General features: G+C 40.7%; 2 protein-coding genes across 4 annotated transcripts in view; both read right to left on the bottom strand.

The window, feature by feature from the left end:
• zgc:152863 (uncharacterized protein LOC562658 homolog) lies at window positions 1–12,945 on the bottom strand. 2 transcript variants are annotated; one of them, XM_018660506.2, is made up of 5 exons: window positions 11,332–12,945; window positions 6,100–6,206; window positions 4,174–4,374; window positions 1,920–2,061; window positions 1–1,722 (listed from the first exon to the last, which is right to left on the bottom strand). In XM_018660506.2, exons 2-5 carry the CDS (start codon window positions 6,191–6,193, stop codon window positions 1,383–1,385), a joined length of 777 nt encoding a protein of 258 aa, XP_018516022.1. In that variant the 5' UTR covers window positions 6,194–6,206; window positions 11,332–12,945; the 3' UTR covers window positions 1–1,382. The 2 variants fall into 2 exon arrangements, with proteins under 2 accessions (XP_018516022.1, XP_018516021.1); XM_018660505.2 differs by having other exon boundaries at window positions 1–1,725; window positions 11,332–11,817.
• A 1,568-nt stretch (window positions 12,946–14,513) lies between these two features.
• The window catches only part of pak4 (p21 protein (Cdc42/Rac)-activated kinase 4), a 62,123-nt gene continuing 50,955 nt past the window's right edge, over window positions 14,514–25,681 (bottom strand). For both annotated transcript variants that reach the window (XM_051078881.1, XM_018660503.2), the window contains exons 9-11: window positions 21,429–21,554; window positions 21,199–21,333; window positions 14,514–20,071 (exon numbers count right to left, since the gene is read on the bottom strand). In XM_051078881.1, the coding sequence (XP_050934838.1) occupies window positions 19,916–20,071; window positions 21,199–21,333; window positions 21,429–21,554 (417 nt within the window). In that variant the 3' untranslated portion in view covers window positions 14,514–19,915. The remainder of the gene's footprint in view (window positions 20,072–21,198; window positions 21,334–21,428; window positions 21,555–25,681) is intronic.

Genomic DNA, 25,681 nt, shown 5'->3' with positions numbered 1-25,681 from the left:
TGTCAAGCAGAGAAACTTCTCAACATTTATTTATATATAATTCTGTGCAATAATACAATATACAAATAATTAATATTACAATCCATATAATAATTAAGATTTTTTTTGCCACAAAATGAAACATAAAATACATTCAAGGTCTATGAAGGCGTCAGCCGCTCTGCAGAAGTTAAAGAGTTACAGAGAGAGAACCAGCGAGGTGCAGCGAGGACACAGAGAGAATCAGTTTCCCAGATCAACGTTTGATCTCTGACTGGTTTCAGTTTCAGTTTTATTTGTTGGATTTGGTCCCAAATCTGTGCTTTTTGTTTATAGTTGAAAACTCTTATTTGGATGGTTAATTTGATTTAAAAAAAAAAAACACCTGTATGTCTCTGTGTGTTTTAAGTCACTTGACACTGTATGAACATAGGAGAAACACTTTCAAAGACTGTTTGGTTTCCAAGCATTTTCAAGTCTCTAAATATCTGCTGCACACAAAATGATCTTTTTAAAATCAACATCACAACATGCTGTTGTTCCAAGTCACCATCTATCACACGAGTGTCTGTGCACCATGCTGGCTTCAAATCAACAATATGTGCATGACAGTCCAATTAGGCTGAGAGAGAAAATGCTGGCACAAAAGTCTCAAATAGAAATGGAATAGAGTTGGTTGCCGTGGAAACATACAGGTTTCTGTAACAGCACACCACTGACTTCATGAAGGAAGCCTCGATCAGCCCCATCACTGATGGGAAGGTTAGATGACGTCTCCAGAACAACACTGAAAACACACACACACATGCGCACACACACAGGCACTTACACTTTTATATGACTGCTGTCCTGTGAAAACCTCATATGTTTGGTTGATCTATTTTAAAGTTTCTCTAAAGTGAAGGATTACACAATCATTTAAAAAAAACATGTTTAAACAATGAAATACACTGGCATCACACTGAAAACAAGGCAGTTTTGTTCCTGAAGAGATGACATTCTGGATGCAAGATTTTCACCTGACAGCAGAGATACATGTGCACATAAACTCCCTCCTCTGTCACACATTCATACAATATACTATAGAATCAACATTTCATTAATGAATGTACTTTAGTCCTCTTCATCCAGGTCTTTTTGACCTGACAGCTGGCCAATCAGAGCTTATCAGAAATAACGTGTGATAGGACAGAGTGTCCTGATGCTGGTGAGCTGCAGCCAACCAGGAAAAAGTGCAGGAGCACAGGAGTCTGCTGTCAGTCCATGTTTTCATTTTTTCAGCCATCATCTGCAGAGTAAACGCTGCAGCAGTGAGCTGTCAATCAAAACCCTGCTTTCATTGCTAAACAACTGCACTCCCCGTGCTGGAAATTTAGTCACATGTGAACCCGACAGTCTGTCAATCAAGTGTCCTTGTCATCTGAGAGAGCAACATGTAGCTGCCGGCCCTCCCCGTCACTCAGCCTGTCTCTGGGATGTGAAGACTGGACCTCCTCATAAGGGGGTGGGGGGTTGTCCGGGCTTTGGGTGGACAGGAGGGGGCGGTGACTGCCGTCTGATTGGTTGTTGAGAGACGAGGGGTGACAGCCGGGAGCCTCCTGAGCTAACAGGAGCTGGGTGGGTCCGGGTGATGAGCAGGCGGGGAGGCGCTGCCCCCAGCTGCCATACACCGCCTCCTCATAGGAGGGGAGGGACACAGGAAGTCCGTCCACCATCAGGTCCAGCTGATCTGAGGAGCGACGACTGCTGGAGGAAAGACAGAGTGGGGGAGAGAGAGAGTTATTTAATGTAGAATGAGCAGGTATGTTGTACAGGTGAAGCATCCTGACCTCAAACCTCAGTCATTTCATTTAAATATAAAAGCCCTGTTTCAGTTCAGTTTCACTTGTTTTCTTATAAAGTTGTTCCCCTTTGCATCCAGTAAATAATCCTCCTCTTACCCGTGTGATTGACAGGGGTAGAGGCGGGACTTGACAACCAGGCAGGCAGTGGTGGTGAGCAGGAAGATGGACACGCCCACAGCTGTTGTGGCCATGCTGGGCATCGAGTCATTCGTCCTGTCATCCGGATTCTGAGTGCCCTCTGAGGAGGAGAAAGACGAGTTAAAGGAAAAATACAGTTACAGATACTGACGGACAACAAACACTATACAACTATCTGCTGCTGCTGCTGCTGGAGGACCTGAGCTCTCATTCACTGTTGGCTCTGAAATAGAGTATGCTGAGGAACTCACACTGAAACACATAGATAACAAATTTTCACCGAACAAACAGAAAAAAAAGATACACACTAAGTGCTTGGTGTTACTTGTTGCTTGTAGCTTGTTTTAAGTTTTAAAGCAATATTTTGATGCTTATACCACAGCAAAAATGTTAGAAATAACTGTGACAAAGCTGTGAAAAGAACCTAAATAATCACCTGTGCTGCACCACTGTGGGAAACCCCAGGGATTCAGGGTAAGAGGCTTAATGTTATCGATCGTTATCTATCATAAAATCTATGAAAGGAAGTTTTTCATGAAATTATGTGGTTACTCTCTGCCCGTGAAAGTACGACAGTAGCTTTCCATGAGGCTCTGACAGCGTCAAGAGGAAATGTTTAATGGTTATTATGGTGGCTTCACCCACTTCCTCTTTCTGTGCTCTGACTTCCTGTCGCATCACGTTTAGGTGAGTGGCATCAGAGGAAGTCGGAACTGGTCTGAGGAAAGTAAAGCTTTTAGTTCCCCTGCAGAGAGTCTGAGCGTGTCTGCATGTTTCTGTTAAGTAGGTCAAACAATGAATGCAAGCTGCTGCTGCTGCTGCTGCTGCTGCTGCTGCTGCTTAAAGGGATCGTGTTCAGTCTCAAGATGCTCTGGGGTTTTATGATTATTAGAATTAGTGTTGTGATGGGGACCCTTCATCCTCAGACTTTTCTGCCTGATGTTACTGATTAAGGAGGACAACCTGTCTCCTAAGAGGCCTTCTTATGTTGACTAAAGCCCCAAACCCAGACTACATCTCATGTCTGTAACTGCCAATGACACATATTTATATATTTAAGTGTAGGTTACTTCACTTGGCATCAAACCCCAAAACCTGACCACAACAATGACACACTTGTCTGCTTCCTGAACACTCAAAAGAATAAGGAACTGTCAGAAAATGACTAATCAGCCTTTAAACTGTCTGGATCAACTCTGCGATGAGTCACTAGTAGATTATAAACTGTGGTAATCAGTGAGGAATGCTGTGATGCTCAGTGCTGCTGAGAAATGTCAGGAGATGTTTAGAGTCCTCTGTGAAACATCTGCTTACTAATAAAGAAAGGAATTTTAGTCAGATGACTTGTGTCGTCTTTGCAAGACACTTTTCTCCAAACTCCAGAGAGATCACAGCACTACAACAACCTACAGCAACCTCTGCTACAAATGACCTACAACATTGTATGTAACTAGTTTTTGCAGGAAGCGACGAGTGGATGAGAATTTACACACAAAACCCTGTCTCACCAGTGACCGTGATGATTCAGCAGTTATTTAAGCTTTTCTTTTACTGATGTGAAAACACAAAGTAAAACCAGGTAACGTGACGCTCGGTTAGTTGCTTGGTTTCTTATCAGCGTATTTTCATGTTATAAAGGGATCGAGGTGAACTCTCACTTTCCTGTCCTCGATAAATGTACTCAAATGTGAAAGCTATTCTTCACCTTTATTTTTGCAGGCTAATGTTTGCTGAGGCCTCACTAAGACCAAAGAGACTCCCACAGTATTGTTTGGCAGTGAGCAGTGTTTGGATCACTGTAAGGCTGCAACTAACAGTTATTTTCATTACAGATTTAACTGTTTTCATTTTATAAGTTCTTCTATGAAAAGTGCAAAACTAGTGAAACATGTCGATTGCTATCTCCCAGAGCCAGAGGTGGCTAAAGAAAGCATCGAATTCTGTCATCTGAGAGGCAGAAACCAAATAAATGTTTGACATTTTTCTGGAAAAATGACCTTAACGATGAATTGATAGACAAAGTTTGTTCAGTAGATTCAAGTCTCACACCAAATATGAATCAGTCCTTGCAGGAAACTTTTTGCACCTGAATTATTAGTAACACTTCATATCAAACCTAAATCCAAAACTACACCCTCAACAGATACATAGAAAGCTATATTACTTTACATTAGAGATAATAAGGATACTGTATTTTCCAGCATATTCTTACCTTTGATAGGGACGCAGGCAGGTATCGGAGGCTGCCACTTCCCGTGGCGACATCTGGAGACACGGTACTTGCTGATGTGGTATCCAGGCTCACAGAAGAAATGGATGGAGCTCTTCTGAGGGAAACCCCGACATGGAGATGGATCACAACGAAAACCTCCATGTTCTGGCACCAGAGGGTGAGTGCAGTTGCCCAGTCTGCCTGCAGAAACACAAAACAGGTTTTTAAAGGTGCTGCCTTTGTGCACCGGAATTCAAGATTATTTGAACCCTCTACTACACATACTTCTTTCACTGCTACTTCTTTTGTACCCCTCCTCCATCTCTGCAGCACATGCATTTGTTTTCTTTTAGCTTTAAAAGAAGAGGAGGATAAACATTCTGGAGGTGATTTTCTCACTCCTTCCCTCCACCAGCTGCCACTGCCAGAAACTCTGAGAGATTTAGCTCAGTTTACATTATAAGAAGAGTGACTTCTTCTCATTTGTGCTGAAAAGAAATCCCTTGAATTTCAATGTGGTAAAAGGCCCATGTAGACTGCCAGTGTCTTCAGCTACCAGTTGTTTATCATTATCCTGTAACTGCTGTGGTAATAATTTATAGATAGATTTAAAATGCCATCAAGACATGTAAAGGCATATTTTATGACAATTAAAATAGGACTTTCACTTCACTCTCCTGCAGTTATTCAGTGTCCATCAGTAATAGATGGTGCTCATTTACTAACAGCCTTTGACTGTGAACCTTTGCACTGTGTAAACAAATGCAGCCATGTGGGTAAAAAGCGGCTGAGAGAAGTTACTTTTGAGTATTTCATATCAATTTTGCACGCTGCATACTGTGAGCTCACTTCCAGTAACTCACTGTTCAATGAAAAAGAGTTCACATGCAAACGCTGCCCACAGCCTTCTCCGCTTACCCAATGGACAGCTTTGCCAGCGCAGCCAACACTGCCAACGCACCCACTTCCTCTATTTTTTCACCTTTAACCTTAAAAGTCTGCATCTGCAGAATTATGATTTTGACTGCCCCCGCAAACTCCTCAACCCCAAACATCAACATGTAAAGAATAGGTCGAGTGTGAGGCTGAGAGTGGAAAATTACTAGAATTTCTGCAAATGAAGCTACAATGAGAAAAGATTTTACTGATCTTCTCAGATTCAGAGCCATGGATATATTTAGTCTAAACAAATCAGAGTAAAAGCAATTATAATTCAAACTAATTTATGCTGTTAGAAACAGAAATAAGGCTGATTCACAGCCACATTTTTAGCATTTTTGATTAACACAAGCTGTAGCTTCAGAAAACTAAGTTGATGACAATATAAACTAAACAGTGTGAACTCCAAAATAAGAAGATAAGAAGAGGAAGAACAGCTAGTTTCGAACCTCAGAAACAGAGCGAAGACGTTGTGCTGAACAGAAACTGGCTACATCCTGCGACAGGCTGCGCAAAGTTCATTTAGTGTTTCAAAATCAGTCATGATAATAGTGTGATAAAAGAATACGCTTCAATACAAACCATTGGTGATCTGGGTCATATTTACAAGTTTTTTCAAGTTGTTTCATTATCTCACCGTTATATCACACAATCCTCCACAATGAGATATCTCTATTTTCAAAGGATTCCCTAAGGAGTCTTTTTCAGTTTCATGTTGTTTCATTGTTGATGACATGCATCAGGCGAGCTGAGCATTCTCTTCAGCTAAACCTGAGAAGTTTGTATTAGCTGCATGTTTTTAAATGTTTTCTTTTTTTGATAAATCAATATAACAAAACTTTCAGTACAGTTTTGACTTCAATCCTGTGTAACTGGTGTAGTGGAGGTCATTTTTCTACAACGTGGTCCACTTTGTTAAATATTTATCTGATAGATGATAGAGACTCAATGAATGAGTGAACCCACAGGTGGGGTCAGAGGTCATACCTGCAGCGAGGAGCAGTGAGGGGGCCAGGAGGAGGAGTCCACAGAGCAGACTGATGCGTCCACACAGCCATGGATACAAAACTGACGCAGACATCAAACCAGACTTCCTGGAGACACAACAGAGATCGAGAGTCAGAGGCAGAGAAGACACATGCAAACATACCATCGGTCAAAGCGTTTTTTACCAGAAAGCAGAAGTCACACCTCTGTCATTACCAGGAGCTGTGAAGAAACTGTCAAAAATACCAGTGACATCACAGGTGTTAAAGAAAGGGAATTTATTTTTTCTTTGTTTAAATGTGTTGTCAGCTGTGGACCAGCCTGTTGTTTGCTTTAATCCAGAGAGGACTGACAAAGCAAGCCTGCTGTTGTGTCACAGCTGTCAGCTGCTGAGTACCACCACATCACTGCTGCTACTGAGCAGCCACAATGATCGAGGTTATTCATTTTGAATTTCACAACAAAACCACTGACCCAACATCTGTGTCTCTAAAACCTAAAGGTAAACTCACAAACCTTCAAACAAGATGTTAAAACTGCATCGATCATCAACACATCATTATTAAAATGTGATGGCACCTTGATGTAATTAATAGAAATGGATTAGACAGTGGTTGATTGCTAGCTATGTCATAGCAGTGGTTTGACATTTTCTGTAGCTTCCTGTTGTTTTCTGATGCAAAGATGGTCATTGTTCCTATTTCACAACAAACACGTTGGAGTAGGACAATTATTCTCTTAATCAATTCAATTTGATCTTAAAAAAAATGCATTAAATTGTTTTCTTTCATATTGTAGAAGCTTATGCAAGAGAATATATGGGTTTTTTTTTGTTTAAAAAAAAATAACCCTATAGTTTTGTTTTCTTCCACTGTTTGTGGGGGTTGTAAGAATCTGGATCTGGACACTTAAGACAACAAACACAATGCCAAAACTAAAATGTAACACTGGGCCTTAGAGGTTGCTCCTATGTTCTGCCTCGTCCTCTTCTGACTGTAAACCTGGCCTGCCTTCAACCTTTCAGTCGACAAGTGAAACTGTCTCCTCACACTGTTTACTGTTTCAACACTGACCATATTGACCAATACCCACACCTGACAGCGCTGCAGCTGAGCAGCAATAAAACTTTCTTGATGCCGAAACAGAAACAGCATCACCACAACAACCCACGACTCTTTCTCCAGATGACTTGCACCCACATTCATCATAGGCATGCACTTCCTGTGATAAACTAGTGCCAACAGAGCCAGACCTCTGCTACAGTGCCAGCCTAAATGCCATAGTGATTTTCAGTATGTGAAAGTTTGTGTAGCTGTGCCTCGCTGTCTGTAGTGTGTTTCGTGTGCTTTCATGTCAGGGAAGATGCCAGTCATCTCGGGCAGCGGGGGAGGGCCCCCTGTCTCAGTATGCCAGTCACGCTCAGATGGGCACATGCACACACACGCACACACACACGTATGTACACACACAGGAATTGCACGTTGCAGAGGTTTAACACACACATACAGTGTAACACACACACATACACATTCACAGCTCCATCTTCTGTGACCACAACCTGCGTGGGATGTCTGCATCTTAGTCATCGTGGCCCTCTGTGATATTATAACTTCTGCTGTAATGTTTGTCAAGTTGGAGACAGGAGTTGGAGACAGAATTATTGTGACATAAAATAAAAATGGCTCTTTCTCTGGACTCACTGCAATTTCAGCTCCCTTCATGTGATGGCTGCACGCTGTGATGCTGTTAAATCAAAACTGTAACTACAGTGACCATAACAGGTTTGCGAAATAAACGCTCGGCTTCACTCAAACCACATTTTCACAAGTTTATGAATAAAAGCAGTGTAAAAAGATGTGACGCATCAACACCGCCACAATCAGAATCACTACAAACATTATTCTGGCAAGCCCTAAATGCCACTTTTCCCACTGATTTCAGTGTCAGCTGGTACAATCTGGCACTGCTTTGATGCACGATGGTTAGTGATTGAAGGCTGCACAAAATGTGACTGACTGAATCTTTGAGCTTCACTTCAGGTGTCTTCACACTTCAGAATCAGAGCTTTTGTTATCATGTCTCCACTCCATCAAACTGATTCTGCATTTCCTGGAAGCCCACCCTGGTTATGTATTGTATTATGTACACACTCTCTTAGCGGTGATTCAGATAAAGGTGTCAAACAAACACCACATTATGTCAAGTTAAATGACGTAAAGTAACGTTTGCTGCTGGAAACACTCTGTGCCTGCTAGCGCTTTCTTGAAATTATTTTTCTGGCACACAGGAAGTGATGTATTTTATGTTTCCAGCCACAACAGTGAGTTGTGTGGTGCAAACAGAGGAGGGGCTGGATAAGTTAACAGTGAGTGATGACAGCACAGATGAGAGAAAGATTTCCATTCGCAGAAACTTCCACAGGGAAAATCCAGGGCAAAACGTTCCACAGAAAACACCATCACCTGAGCTCTGAGAATGACCCGAATGCCAAAGACAAGCCAGGGACAGAAAACATGACGCTGACCACTGGGACTGTACACTGACACAGTTGGTAGTGAGTAATGTAGAGTGTCTTCACCCACTGAACCACATCTGACAGTCTGGTTGATCAGTAGCTGTGGAGGTGACTCCGGTTCTGCCACTCTGAACTTTGCTCTTTCTGCTCCGCTGCTTTGCAGTATCTCTGAACATGTGAAAGTAACTGCTACACACTCTGTAGACGGCTGAAATAAAGTTTAGCGTTCACTTTCTCGTTTATTAAGAACTGACACTAGTTTTTAACCACAAGCGAGGAAGTCATGAATGCACAATTTTGATACACTACAGTAATACAGTGTGCAAGACCAGCTCAAATAAGCCTACTTAACAGTTTGACACTTCATGAGTCTTTATTAATAAAGACAGTGACATTTTCATCTGCTCTGTATCTGCGATGGATGTTGACAGGACTTTTTTACCACCCTTCTAAATGTGAAATACCTCTATGTGGATTTCTGTTATTAGTTTTATAACAGTTTGTTCATAAGAGGTCTACCAGGGAGTTGGACCACCCAGAGATCTAAATGACCAGAAACATCATCACAGTCATCAAATGTTCAAGCCTGGTTTGTGGCAAAAGGAGGGGTTACCACTTTAACACTCTCTACATACTGAAAGAGATTTTATGATACACTTTGCAAGTATGTTTACACATTCAGCAAAGAGGAAGTAAATCAAATTTCAACAAAACACAAATGTAACCTACTCCACAGAGGCCCTGCTCTCAGAACTTCCTCAATACTAAATATATTTGGATGTAAGTGTCTAATTGAAACTGAAGGACACCGTGAGGTAGCACATTATTACCTCCAGCCGCTCAGTCGGTTTGACAGGATGAGCTGGTGTTTGTAATGCTCTGAACAGCCAGTGTACACAGCGCACAATGAACATGCACAGCATGCAGTGGAAGTGCTGACGCTGCATTACTGAACAGGTCACAGGGATGCTGTGGGTGGTGGGCGACGGGTGGGGTGAACCCACCAAAACCCATTTCACCCAGCTTCTGTTCTAATGTGGTGCAACAGATCTGTGAGCTGACATCAGTGTTTTTATAACTTAATCCATAAAATACTTCAAGTTCAAAGTAAGTGCTGGTTAAACTACAAGCTAATAAAGTTATAAGGTCTATAAATGTAGTTCCTGCCTGAAAAGGGCATAAACATATTTATTTTTGGATTGCCAATGGGTTAATCATGTGACATGACAAAGTGTAAAGTCAATAATGTGCAGATAATAGAACTGTAAAACCCATCATGTCTGTGAACAACACAATCAGCTGTGGTCCTCGAGTTGGAGCTTATACAACATGTTCCAGCAGCTGTTTTCCCTGGTAAATCACTGATTTTCATATTACCTCATGCACTACCTGTATTGCAGGTCCTTCACTCCCTCTGCTGCTGTCTGCCTTCTCAATCCCTTATTACCCTGTGTATCTGTTTAGATATTTATCAATATATTTATCACCAGTTCCACGTATAATGCTCGTGTTAGTGTTAATAAGCTTGTAGTCTTCAAATTGTTTTGGCACTGAGTGATCTGGGTGAGAGATAAATAAAGCTGTATTGAATTGAAACGAAATGCACTCAAGAGTCAGCCAAGTGTTGCTAGGGAGAACAAGCCTGTGACCACACTTCAGTCTTATCTGTGGGTCAAGTGGCTCCACAAGGAGAGTCACGGCAGGGCAGGTTTTACTAACAAACAAGTCACACACCTCAAAAACACACATAAGGTTACAAACCGCCAGGAACATAGGTTTGTGGTTTAAACTGCAACCATTTTCATTATCAATTAATCTTACAATTATTTTTTTGTTTTGTTATTGTGATTATGTGATCAATTCTTTTTTCTATGAAATGTACAAAAAATGTGAAAAAAAAAAAAATCCAAACTGTCAGGAGCTTGTCTTGGTAAATTGACTGTCCAAAACCCAAACATAACTAATTTACAATGACACCAAGCAGATATAAGCAGAAAATTCTCACATTTGATAACATCTGATGCGCCCTGGAGGGTGTCAAGAGACAGTGAAGGACCCCTGCAAACCCTTTAAGAAACCTCAAATCCCCGTGTGCTCTCTTAAATGAACCATTGAACACCATTTTAAACACCTGGATTACACTCACGGACTCCTGGAAAACAGAGACCTACAACAACCTGTGCCCTCCTTAAAAACCTTCAGTCAAAGACCAGTGGGACCCTCTCAATGAACCTGAACCCCCGTTGAGGACTGTTTGAATCCCACTACCAGGGGATTGTCTGTATATAGTAACAGAGTTTATTATGTAAAAAGCTCCTTTGTTCCTCAGCAACATCAGCGTATCACTAGAAGCTTCGATAATATTCCTGTGATTATTAACTGTGATGCGTTTATGGTCCAAACCCGATTTGATTTTTTTTTATCACTGGAACAGTAATGATTAATAGGTTCTGAGTTTCCCTTCACAGTTTAAAAAGGGCAGTAGATGTCCAAACAAATCCAATTTACTTAATCAAATAAACATTAAAAAAAAAACACTGCGAGTTATTTTTCACAAAGCAAATCGGAACAACCGATTATTTCTGAACACATCTTAATCGCCGGCTTTCTAAGCTTTGACGGTGAGCTGCTGTCACCGGCAGGTAAAGTTAAAAAGCCGACACCCCTCCGTTTGAATGGGGCAAATATTAGAGGTTTAAATCGTGAAAACGTCTCACCTGAGAGCCGTAAACCAGGCGGCAGCGGTGTGATCCTGCGCTGAAGCGTCTGTTCAGGCTGCTAGAGGCGGCTCCTGTTGCGTTTACGGGGAGACTTTGGGTTGTTTAAGTGAAGATGGATCAGACCTCAGTGGTCAGCTGATGATCGCTGCTCCTGCTCAGCAACAAGTGCGACCTTTTCGGCAGTGGCTCCCTGACTCATCGATCAGCTGTGTTTGACAGCGACATCCAGGCTTCCTATTGGCCACTGCGGTCCGCCAAACCCCGCCCACGGGCTCCGTCATATTCTGGAAACGCTCTTTTTTATCTCACCACACACGAACACACACGAACACACACACTCGGCAATAGTACTACTGTTACAGACATTCTTTTACCAACTAGTTCCTCTATTTTTCCAAGTACACTCGCATACACGCCCACCCCATTCTCACAGACACAAATAAAAATATACAAATAAAGATAGAAAGAAAATCTATGACCCATGAATATAAAGTAAAGCTAACTTACTGGAAACCTTTTAAAATAAAAGCCACAAACTCAACAGGTTCTTCCACAGTGCCATCTGTTCTACACTTCTATAAACTGTGCTTCTATGAAATTAAAACACTAACTGAGACTGTTCTTGGGCAGTAACATCAGTATACTAACATGCTCACAGTGGCAATGCTAACATTTCTCTACTAGCTGTAAACACAAAGTACATCTAAAATACAGTACTAGAACAAAACACAAAACTAAGAATGAACATGACTGGCCAAAGTTCATGATAACTCATCCAACTGTGTTGAGATACTTGATGAAAAAAATAATTCATGGTGGCACTTAAATAAAGGATCATCAGTCGTAATCTGGGGACCATGAATGTCTGCAGAAAGTCTTGTGTCAATCCATCAAGTAAATTTTGAAATGTTTTATAGCACGGTGGTACAGTGGTTAGCACTGTCACATCACAGCAAAAAGGTTTGGGTTCAAGCTCTGGTTCACCTGGGGATTTTCTGTGTGGAGTTTGCAGGTTCTCTCTGTGGGTTCTGTACAGCTTCTTCCCACAGTCAAAAGACATGCACATTAGGTTCACTGGTGACTCTAAATTGCCTGTAGGTGTGAATGTAAGTGTGAATGGTTGGTTGTTTATATGTGTTGGCCCTGTGATGGACTGGCGATCTGTCTCTGGTCAGAGGTATAGATAATGGATGGATGGATATTTTACACAACATGTACAAACGTGGTGGCCTGACCGTGGCACTTTGTGGCAGTTTTGAGGATTCATCCTCTGGGTACCATGCATATATATCAAATCTCATTACAATCTATCTGATAGTTGATGAGCTATTGCACAAAAAAACAAAAATGTCAACCTGGTAATGGCACTCAAGGTGAAGTCAGAGAATCAGTAGAATCAGTGGTGAGTATGATATCTCCTCTGGGAGCCATGAATCCATAAAAGTGCTGTTGGGATATTCCAGTCTGGACCAGAATATTGGACTGAACAACCCACCAATATTTCCATTTCTAAAGCCACGCTGCTTGGAGATAAGTCTTGTAGTTGGTATCTAGTGACGCTACTCAGAATTTACTGTCCTTATTTGAGTCATCTGAAAGAGACTGAAAGTAACTAGCATCCTTATGCATGCATCACATCCCTCACAGTTCAACTAACCCTTTTACTTAGTTTTAAAGCAGAAGTAGTTTGTCTTACATGTTGAATTGTTTCTAAAAATGAACTGTATAATGTCTTTTTATAGTGATCAGCTCCTCCATGCTTCAATGCACATGACTCCTGTTTTCTACATTTAACTCTAAACCCAGAGTTTTACCTTTTACAAGAATCAGCAAAGTGTCTGCACTTCTTCTTTAGTCTGTCCTCTTGAAACACAAAACACACACATGGACCATAAACACAGCTGTCATGTGGTCTATAATAGCTGTCATTGTTTGTGTGGGCCCACCCTTTGGACTGACTGTTTACAGTAAAAGCTCTGCTGAAGAGCTGCAGCCTGCACATTCGTGGTTACAGAGCTCACTTCCACTGACAGGGCAACTTGACGGAAGTGCTAAAAATACAACCTTGCTGACTCTGGCTGCCGCCGAAATACAACAGAGAGAGAGAGAGAATATCTTTAGGGTTTCCACCAATAGCTGGTGTACAGCAGCACCAGCTCATCGGGCAGCGTCTGTGAACTTTATCAGGCATGTGTTTAGTCATCTCAGTCATTGTGAAGGATGACTTTCAATTTAGGCCTCATAATGATGCTGCAACCTCATTTATTAAAACAAGAGGAAATGTTGGTGCATTACTTATTTGTCCTTTAATGACTCCGAGAGGAAAGAGTCAACCTAAGACACTCAGACAGTAAAGCAGCAACTAATTGGGTATTTTGAGCCTGGGTTGTTGTTTGAAGGCGTTTTTGTTTATACTAATGAACACCAGTGGCCAAACACCAACACTAGGATGAGACGTTCCAACAGGTACCACAGCTGACTGATCTGATCTGAATATTTCAGTGTCCTTATTACTCTTTCATATTACAAAATTGGATTATTGCAAGGAATACAAATCACTCATTATTCAACTAAGTCATGCATAGTTTTTAAAACCATACATTTATGATGCCTAATGGCTACTTGGATATAAACTGAGATGATAAATCACCACAAAAAGCATTACAGGCAGCATGGTGCAGGTCTGAGCAGAGTGAAAGTTCCCACAGAGAGTCCTCTAAAACCACAGTTACTGACAATTTATATTTCTAGAGGAAGCGGTCAGCTTTGTAGATGTAAAAGAACTGAAATGTATTATTTTATGTACAATAAACAATAAATGGTTTATAGTTTGGATGTGTTGGGAGTGGTTTTGGATCTTATTTATGACAGTAAATGTATTATTAATGATTTTGTGGTCAGAGCAACAGCTTCTTTGCATTTTGCACAAACATGCAATGCATGATTTCTCAGCATGAAATTCTGAGCACAGCTACACTCAAGGCTGATTCAAGTACAGCCAAGTCTGACAAAAGAGCTGAGACAGAGATGTCCCAAAAGGGCCACCATACAGAGGACAATTGCTTTTGCTCTATAACATGTTTGCAAAACTCTGCAGGTTTCTTCTGCATGTGAAGCCACCTCACCTCCACCTGTAAAGAATATTTCAAACAGGTTTTAGAGAAAACACACACCATGGATGACTTTTACAAAAACTGTATTTGCAAAAAAAGTAATATTTGCAAAGTGAAGTCTATGTTTTTACAACACCAGTGAAATTTACAAAAACAAGATGGCGCAGGTTGGAATCTGATGTCTGGCAAAATATGTCAAGAGGCGAGTCAATGAGAATCCTAACAGTCCATCAGAGAAAGAATTCATTTTTGCTTTTTTGTCACATACTCTACAGAGTAGGTTGGCTGGTCAGTAGTGGTCATGGTTTCTGGTGACACCACATGCTCACGGTGGAAACCAGAGATTAAGTCCTGCAGGAGTTTTCCCAAGAACCAGGACTACTCACCTAAAAAGGACATTTCAAAAATGTCTATCAAGATGCCGCTAAGCAAAATACTAAACCCTGAACAGCAGCACTGGAGCTGCTCACTGGCTACTGGTAAAGACATCAACAGGAAACCTTTGGAAACTCTGTTGTGCAAAGCAGGGAGACTGTTGAAAAAACATGAACCCCAGCTGTCCTGCTTCTTGAAAGATCCCCAAGGACCTCACCTTTTCTCTCTCAGAAAACACAACCAAGGTTAGAAGAGTGCTGACTTTGAGGCACTCAGTAACCACATAAAAAAACCCTATAAAATACTCAATCTGCAGTGGTCTCAGCAATCTGAAAACTGTGAGGAATGTCAATGAGAGCCGTTGCTTCAAACACATCAGCCAAAAGATGCAGACACCACTTGGCATACAAATGACATTACAATTGCTCAAAGACTTTTCAGATATGTGAGATGAGAAGAGAAAAGTGTCATGGAAGTCTCCTTTCACCATCACTAACAGTCGTAGTGTCTAGTCAGAATCATAATCCATCAAGTAGTGATTGAAAGTGTTAAGGCATGAAATCATGTATATGCATACACACATACCCACACAGAAGCACACAAACATACACACAGCAGTAGAACCAGGTCCGTAAAAATGTAGTTACAGTCTACTTAATAAGAAACATCAGTCTACCAGCAGAGTGAACAGGTTTGGGATTTTCACATTGACAATAGAAGGACAACTGATCGAATGAGGCATAACAGGAACAACAGTCTGTAATACCATATAAAGTGTTTGTTTACACCTGAATGAAAGGCAGGTAGGACAAGGGACTAAAAAAACAAAAAGGAAAAACAGGAAGTTATACACAATGAGCATCAGGGTCTCAGTTTGGAAAATAAATGATACAAGATTTCATTTTGAGAATAAAGTCAAAATGTTTCAAGAAAAAAAGTTGTAACATTTTGAGAATAAAGCTGAAAATTTACGAGTCACAATATTTTAAGAGAAAAAAAAAAGTTGTAAGCACCTGTAGGCTACAGTATGGACTTTAAGGAAATGCTCAAATGATTCCAAATTGACCTAATCTTAGAGCAACAGTAACAGTTTTCTCAAAATATTACACCTTTGTCTTGTATTATGACTTAATTCTGAATTAGGATTATTTGCCTGACAGTTGCCTAATCATTCAAATTCCAAAATCCCAATATTAGCTGGTTATTTTCATTTTCACCAGCTGCCTCTCAGAAAGTACAGGACACACCAAATACAAATTACCAGCATTTAGTAGGAGGCCAGTTCTCAGCTTCATTATAAAGACTATTTGTTGTCCACCCCCCAACAAATGTTTAGAATTATTCAACACACACTAAGTGAGGAATGAATAAACATGTCCAGTCTTAGATTTAAAGGATTGAATTTGGATCAATATTCAAATTTGAGATCCTGATTTTGAGGAAAACACTCTCTCAAACCAGAAAACAGGAAAATTCAAAGTGTCTCATTTTAATCATCACAGCCTGAACTCACCTCAGCTACACCTGATTGTCTATCATTTCATTCAGCTCAGCCAACCTGTTTCTGATTATACGCAAAAAGTTACAAACATGAAACATCACACAACACGTTTAGTAATCTGTGTCATATTTGGCTTGTTCCATGTTTGTCCACAAAAAACACAAAACATTTACTGTCTAGTGAGCCTCCAAGGAGACAAAGTACAAAACGGCGACCAGAACTTTCTCTGACATGAATGTTTTTGAGGCAAAAAAAGTGGCGGGGACAAAGTTTATGATTAACCTACAGTATGCTCAGCCTGCAGTGGCTCAAAATAATCATGTTCTGAAGCAGCCTGGGCACGTAAACATCATCATACATGTTTTTAGGAGGAGAGTTCAGGGACAACTGTGAAAAGATGACTAGAGGTTGAAGTAACAAACAAAAGGAAATATTTTCATTGTGGGTTAAGGTGCAGCCTAATGGAGTCAGCATCATGACAGTAACCACAGTGACACACGCCCCTGTGAGTGCTACTGATCTTACCAACATTAATAAACAGGATAACGGTGACTTTAAGTTCTCTGGTCACAAACCTTAGCTAGCTTTGCTTTGCAGGATTTGTTACTGCTGCCACTATGTGACCTCACAGTCGCTGGTTTCTCTATTTGCATGAGGAACCCACAAAGTGATCGTTCACTGTATCAGCAGGAGAGCTGGAGTACAGTGCTACAGTGACAGTGTTCTGTGCAGTGACTGTGCTACACATTCAATTCTATTCAATAAAAATCCATTTGTTTTGCTGTAGTTTTGAATTGCAGTTTTACAAAGTGAGTATTCCTGACGTCTAAACTTTTGAGAAAATGTTTCTTTATGTTCATTTTCGCAGAGCACCTGACAGGTGGGAAGTACTGTGGGTTCAGAATCTAAAACTGCGTCTTTAAAATGCTACTTGACAGAGGTCCAGCCTGATGACACGAGGACCCGATGACCCTGCAGCAGGTGAACTGGAAGACATAGAGGGAATGGAAACAGCAGCCTGGGCCTAGAGAGTGGAATGTACCTGTGGGCTGTGTACATGAACATCTCGGTGTCTAATCACCTTGAGCCAGATGAATTATAACAGAGCAACAGCCTTGTATTTTATTTGATCCTCTGCATAAATGACTGTTTGTTGCTATAAGGTACAGTGTGAAACTACAGATGTCTTCTGATAAAGATGCCTCCTAGGGCTGTAGTGGGTGTATAATAACAAGACCTGAGACTAACTGTGGTTTCATTCAGCAAGCTGAGGCAGATTTTGGGTGATGTTTGGTAGAGGGGATAATTCAGTGGATTTACAGTGAGTGATCTGAATGAATGACCTGATATGAGAAAACATCAAATGCCTTGAACTCCAAACAAGTCACAACAGTGTTATTTAAGAAAACTGGTTCCAGCCCCTTTGGAGAACTCCTATCAATGAACAAAACCTCTAACAAACTACAGATTTTCACAAAAGTTTGTGGACAGGTTTTTGCAGCTTGTTGGTGATCATTTGGGAGTATATGCTGTTAGAGTATGTTTGTAGGGAAACTGACTTAACTTTAAATTTAAACTGAAGTGACAGCAGTGTTGTGTACTCTCAGTGCTGTCCAAAACAGTTTTACCTAAGTCTAATGATTCTTTTAGCTCATGCATGTGTGTGCGTTCATTATTAGCAGCTGTTTCTCACTAGTGTTCAGAGTGGATTTTAATGCAAGTGTTTCCTGCTTTGTAAGAACCTCCGTTATCTTTCTGTCACCTGTTTAATAGTCCACTTTCACAGAAGCCAAATGCATGCCTAACTAAAATGCACTCACAGATAACACTAAAATTATCACAGATCTCATATCTAAGGAGCTTGAGCAACACTATTCAATGAGATATGAATCTAAACACACTACTTTTTTTCCTGATCTCTAATGCTCCTTTCAGCTTGTCATGCTGAGTAAGAGTTTTCCTTTATTGTTTATGAATAAGGTACTTGACAGACGTACAGTTTGCTCCTTTCAAGCACTCACACTATGAGGTGGATTCAGGGGCAGTCAGGCAGATGCATTAACTAGACAATCAAACATTAATCGACTAAACTGGACAAGTGGCGTAATAGAAGAACGCGATGAGCAGTCCTTCACGTCAGCAGCTGACCATGTACTAAAAACAGCAGCCGCTGTGTTTGCTGAAGGAGAGCGATTACATTACAAGGAGGCTGACGTGCACCACAGAATGAAAACAACTCACTGATTGCCCTAAAAGCAGAAAAACCTATAGTTTGTGATGTGAGTTACCTCTATCAGCTGAGAAAAATGAAGATAAAAAACAGGGTGTGGTCAATGCCACAGTAAAACCCAGCAGTTTAAAAGAAAAAAAAGACAAAACAGGAATGATTTTGATCTGTTTTGTAAGGATTTTAGACCCATTCAGTTTTTGCGTGGTGTATTCTCATCCTCACGTTCTCTCAGGTTAACGGTTTAAAAGTTCTTTCTGGTCCAGTCTAAAAAACAAAATAAAATGTCTATAGTGTCTATCATCTGCATACTGGAATCAAAGGGGAGTGCAGCTTCTATCTCTTGTCGACAGTGCTTCAAAAATCATAACATCTCACTCTAAATTAAACCAGAAAACAAATCATAATAATAATAAAACAATCACAAAATAGAGATAGCAAAACATCAAAACTGATATATCTCTCTATGTTCATTGTACTTACACAGGAAATTAAGGAGAAAATAAGAGAAAAATTCATCTGTTAAAAAACCACAACTCCAGTGTTTACCTTTTGTTTTAGTGTATGTTTCTTGTTTACAATAGAAAGCTAGTATTTTTATGGCTACAAAATAAAGTCTGTCTGGCTCACTTATGAGTCAAAAGAGTTCCTCCCTCAGTAGTAACTTCTGGGTGTGATGAGGATAGTGTCAGAATCTGGTATCCATCAATGAGAGAAGTCCTTGTAGTGAAGAAAATTCGGCTTCCAGACTGTCCAATAGTGAGATTAAAATGTTGCTCCGACTATCTTTAAAATTAGCCATTAGGCTCTCGGCTCCTTAAAAGCATCTAACTGGTGTGCAAAACCTAACCTTCACACTTAAAATCCAGGTAAAGTCCACATTGAAAAGTTAAAAACAGCCACAGTCCTTTCCAGGTCAGACCCTTCAATTAAAACAAAATGTTTAGACGAAATCAGCTGAAATCATTCAACAGGCAAGTTGTGGCTTCTCTTCACGACTCCAAGTGACAGCTCACACACACACGGGCTACGAAACACTGTCATTACCAGCATTGGCAACAGACGCTTACACGCACGCACGCACGCACACACGCACACACACACACACACACATACCGCCTTATTGCCTCTTATTCAGGGAATACACTCCCCACAGTTCAGTGATTCACATAAGAAAAATAGAATACTCCTGCACACCCAGTTTACACTCTGCAGCTCACAGCACTTCTCTGAGAGTTCTGTCTGAAGCACAGACCTCTCATCTGTGGCCTCTGAGGGCCACTCTTCTGTGTGCAGGAGTATTCTGTTCCATCTGAACTGGCACGTGCTGCCCTCCACAGTCTGGAGGTCTTAGTGTCATATGTCTCATCTCATCCTGTTCTGCCTCATCAGAGGGACGATGCAAGACGGTGGACCCGCCTTTGCAAGGAAGGGGTGTTTGAGAAGCTCACTGGCCGTGGCCCTCTGAGCCGGGTCTCGCACCAACATCCTGTCCAGGAAGCCCTTGAGCACAGGGGAGACCTGGGAGAAGGGAGAGAAGAGAGAGAAAGAAAACATCCAGTCATCAGAATCAGTCAAACCACATGTACCCAATCAACCAGAGGGCTGTGCTGTTATGTCAGTTTCTTTCATCAGTTTCTTAATTATCTCTCCCACTGTCAACATATTCAAAAACAAGTCTCATATACTGCATATCATCATATGTTGCACTGACTACCTGGTGACAGAAACAGAGAAGTAGACTTTACATACTGCATGCATGTGTTTTCTGGCTGTGGAAACCAACTTGTGAAGACTTAGTTTCAGTTCTAGTCTGATTTTGTCTTTTGGATGCAGGGTCACCATGAGTAATGATATGACACACATGCACATAGACAGCTAAACAAAATGTTTCTTGATCAGAAATCTAACCATGTTAACCATGTTTTCCTTACATGGAATCTGTTACATCTGTTTACATAACATTTAATTCAAGTTAGTGTTGAATGCCATGATGGTCACAGATTTCTGCCTTTCATAATTAGCTGTGCATTCTTTGCGACTTTCTACACATCAACACATATAAGCCCACATAATACACCAAAACAGTCAGTTGATGGCTTGAGGGTACATTTACACAAGTGACAGTGTTATCATTCCTGATATCTGTATCTGTGCCACATATTTCTGCCTAACCACTGCTTTATTTAGCTGTCTTAACTCTTTCATTGGAAAAATGAAAGCTTGTTGCCTTTGTGAATTACATGCTATCATTAGTCAAGGTGGTGGCAGCAGTAATGGGACTGGTGCCAGGTAAACTAATAACAATGAATCAATGAAGAACAAGTCAATAAAAGGTCATGGATTAATTGGCATTCCTTAATGCTGGTCTATTACTTCTCAACCTCAAGGCACCTAAAGAACTCAGGTTGAGCTCAAACTCTCTCCTCGCAGCCGGTGTGTAGAAAACATGACTCTCAGCAGGTTGTCTTTTCTCTTCCTTTCAAGGAAGCAACGGCTTCCTGTTTTAACACCAAACAAATACTAAGAGAAACCACTGCACAAAAATGTAAAGAAAATTCCAGATGAGTACTTGAAGGTAAAATCATGACATCCGTGACATCTGCTGGTGGTGCAAGTGTTCACAGCTTTTGTCTCTGCCACTGTACCTTGTGCAGGTTCTTTAGTTTTGGAGGCAGGTTGTCTCGAATCATTTTCATGGCTTTGAGTGGTGGCTCATTGAAGTATGGCGGCTCCCCATCCACCATCTCTATGACCATGATACCCAGAGACCAGATATCCACCTGGACAGAGCGTGACGAGACAACAAGTCAGTCAACAAGTGGAAGAAATGTGCTTGTTTATATATAAAGTTAAGAAAAGCAGGTGTGAATGTTACCTCTGGTCCATAAGGCAATCTGGATATGAGCTCTGGTGCCATCCAGTATGGTGTTCCAACCAGAGACTTCCTTCTCTGCACTTCCTTAGATACCTGGGCACAGAAACCAAAGTCTGACAGCTTCACCTTGAGAGAGGAGAGAGGTGGAGGCAGAGAGGGAATGAATGAATGAAAAACAAAAAAATTAGAAAGAAGATCAAGATTATTTTTTCACATTAAGTACACAAGATGGTAACCATGACAGCTGAGGAGTTTTTAACATCACAATTGTGTATGTGAGGTTGAAGAAATACAGTAACTCTCTGTATCCACTTTATGTTTTTTTAATGCTCATTAAAACTGTCAGAAACTTCTCTTGATGCTGTAGGGCTAAAAAAACTTGAAAGAATGTCTGGCACTGCAGCATAGGTGGTTTGACAGCAGTTTATTTATAGTTATTATAAAGTCATTCAGCATGAACAGATCAAGGGAAGTCCAACATAAACAAATATTTAAGATGTGTTTCAGCTGCATGAAAATATATGTTCAATGTGGATATCTGGGGTAAGGCTTTGTATGGTTCAACAGTTGAGCAGTCCAGTGAGTTTCTGAGAAAGTTGGCTGGGTATTTAGACAGCGAACCAGCCTTAGTTATTGTCCAGACAGCCAACTGCTATAATCAAATGGCTCAGAAACAGAAATGAAACAACTGGTGCACACATTTCTTTCACATACATATACACTGTAGCGTGATTACACGGCTGTCACTTACAAGCTGAGCTACAAAGTTTTTTATCATTATAAACTCAACATTAGTAAATTAGTCGTGCCTGAGCCCTTAAAGAGATGAAATGCTCATATATACCACTCAGTAAACAGGTGCATTCAGAACACACCAAAAAAACACCCACTCTATTGACGAGAAACAGCTCAGGCTTGGTTGAGTTGGCTTCCCCCTACCAGACCAAACCACAAGCAAAACTCAACCTCAGTACCCAGTGTCTGTGTGCAGACATATAACTGTGCACAGACAATGCTTTTATCCCATTTGTCATCATCCAGAACAATACAGATCAAAACATCTACCAAAAAAAAGTCAGGCTTTTCATTTCTATCATATAATTACAGCTCTACTGAGATCACTTTATCACAGAGCAGAGTGACACAGAGTGCCCTCTGAGAAACTCATTAGACGGAATATTAGTAACATGAGGCAGCGCCTGCAGGTGCTTTTTCTGCCTAACAGAGCGCAACAATGTAGGAGAGGCACTTCAGTGTTGCTGTGCAGGCCCACTCGGCCATGCATACCGCTGGAGGCCACGGTGATGGGTGAAACCACAGCTTTTAAAGACATCAAACCACAAACACTCATCAGCTGTCATCAAGGACGCTGTGGTTTACGTGTTAGTGCATCTTAGCATCAAATGTGTGACTTGCACCTTACAATTTATGTAAGTACAAGAGACCCAGCCAAAAAAAAAAAAAAAAAAAAAAAAAAAAAAAAAAAAAAAACAGGCCCACAAATTTTACCTCTTCATATAAAAACAATTAATTTAGCAAAATGTGAATTAATTAGGCATGACGTCAAAGATAATTTACAATATATATGATGGGAAGTGAAAGACAAACTCAGCCTACCATAAGCAAGTACAGATGTTGGGATCAGGCTTGGATTTACATTACATCTTAATGATGTGATTGTGATCTCATCTCATCTTTGTCCCTCTTAAATTAACCAAATCGTTTAGAAATATGGGATCTTTATGATATGACCAATGTGGAAACTTTGCAGGCTTACACCAGTCCAACATTCAGCAGGAGGCTTGCTTTAACACTCTGACCTTGTCAAAATGCATGGTAATGGAATAGGTGAGACCTCAGCTCAGGAGAACCACACATCTATGCATTCTGCACAGGGAATAAGTAAACAGCAACATCTAACCAACAAAGTCACAGTCTTGTGTAATTTTTGAAACACTAAGGTACAAATTTAAGTGTTAGTAGCACAGACTATGTATGTGTTTGTTGACTGGGACACACCCAAAGCTAAGTTCTCTTTTTCCTCTGATGTTGCTGTGCAACCATATTGGTTTCATTTTCTGTAGAAAGCAGAAACTTGCTTGTCAACAGGCAGGAAGTGATTTGCCATCTGCATCAGCTCTACAGTAGTGGTTAACAAAGATGCATTTAGTTCCTCTTTCCAGCTAACATTTTCCTTTTATTCTCATAAAAGTGGGTCAAGTTTTATCAGTGGCTGAGTTTGTGCTTCTTGTGAGACAAATTCTGAATAGGAGTGAGCGAGGAGCAGCTCTCTGTCAGTCATGTGCAAACCATAAGTCAGAGCAGAGAAAGCACTGGTGTAGCAATAACATAATAACTAAGCTCGATATTGATTAATGATCTCTGCATTCAATTTAAATGTGTCAATACTGGTCCCCAGTGCTGTGCATACTAGAATGGTTTACTGAGACATGGATTGATTATTGTTATTAATGCTGTTAGTTAAGATTTCTGCTGTGGAAGAAAGACCTATTATGCTTTTATGCTATTAAGTGCTGCCTCAGCCACAGTGTCACGGTTTGACATATAAAAGTAGATTTGTGCTGCTTCTACATTATCAGTGTGAATGCTGAGCCAGCACTATAGTTCTTCTCCATCCATAAACTTTTGGCCACTTTTCTTCCGTGCGATTTTTGGCATCTAACAACTCCCGCATACTTTGTGCTATTAAAACCATTCAACCATCAAAATGCTTGCATTCAACTTTTTTGTACTATTTATAATTTTTACAATATTTAGATTTTGGACAGAATGTTCAAATCCTCCAAAACTTCTGCCTCTTTAAACCACTAACCACCTACTACTTCAGCATACTTTCACCTAGAAACTTCATTTAAATTTTAAACTGGTCTCAAGAAGTTCAGCTCTTAAGCTTGCATTCATATATATATATATATATGTGTGTGTGTGTGTGTGTGTATATATATACACACACACACACACACACACACACACACACATATATATCTCACTCACGCACACACATCCTGCATACTTTCTGCTACAGAAACCATATATATACACATATTTATATTGCATGCTCTTTTCTGGCAGTTTCTGAGTTTATAATGGGTGTGTATTGCAAAGTTGAGGGGCTGAAGGCTAGAGTGGGTGATGTCAGCAGTGAGGTCACCCACTCTAGCCTTTAGCCCCTCAACTTTTTCTGAGAGTTTGTGCTTCAACTCTCCTCATGCCCACACCTTTCACTTCTCATGCACAATTTATACCTCAAATTGTAGATAATTTTGTGCTCTGTCACACAGCGCGACTGCCTAAGCCATAGGATTTACGGCTTTAGCGGTAGCAGCCTAGACCAAGAGGAGCCCTCAACTGCTTTATTGATCTTCATATTTGCTCACAATTTTTCTGTCCACACACACGCACGCACGCACACACACAACTGACACCTGAGGCCTGAGGCCTGTACTACGAAGCGAGGTTACAGGCTTATCAGGGTTACTTCAGGAGTAACTTAGTGACGTCAGGTGTAACTTCCTGATTAACCTGTACTACAAAAGGTGGATAGGTTTTACCTGAGGTCTGCTGCCATGGTAATTTACGCTGCATCTCTAAACTGCTCTGAGCAGTTTATCTTCATGGTTACTTCGGTGTTACCGGTGTTATTTCTACCTAAGCTGCGCCCCACAGGTGGAACAACCAATCGATATTGGCTCAATGACTGAGACTGACTCCGTGGGATGGGGGTTGTCTAAAGACCGTCAGTCCCCCCTTCCCCACCCCACCGCCAAAAAAAAGTATGTAGTGGATGGTAAAGATATGTGGACCAAAGGATGATGTTTTTATGTGTTTATCTCTTTAAATTCCTCGTAAACTGACAGAATTAATGTGCGCTCATTATCTGAGAGATACGGTGCACACCTGTTTTATGCATACACACTAACTCTGAATAAGTTAACACCAACTCAAGTTACCAACAGCTTACCCTTACACACATTTCTCCTATTAACTGTCTCTCACCTCTCTCTCTCTCTCTCCTTCACTCCCTCTCTCACTCACACACACACACATCCTGCATACTTTCTGCTACAGAAACCATTCAACTATCAGGTTTAAACTATTAACCTTTTTACATTTGTGCTTATTCAACTTTCTTCAACTCTTTATGCTTTTTAAAATGTTCAACTTTGTCTGCAATTTTGCTATTCAAATGCTTTTAACATTACTTCAGTGTTCCATTTAGCTAATCAGCATTC

Source organism: Lates calcarifer, linkage group LG21 (assembly GCF_001640805.2).
Source record: "Lates calcarifer isolate ASB-BC8 linkage group LG21, TLL_Latcal_v3, whole genome shotgun sequence".
NCBI lineage: Eukaryota > Metazoa > Chordata > Actinopteri > Centropomidae > Lates > Lates calcarifer.
The sequence above is the reverse complement of the archived record's forward strand: the minus strand, read 5'-3'. Positions and strand labels throughout refer to the sequence as shown.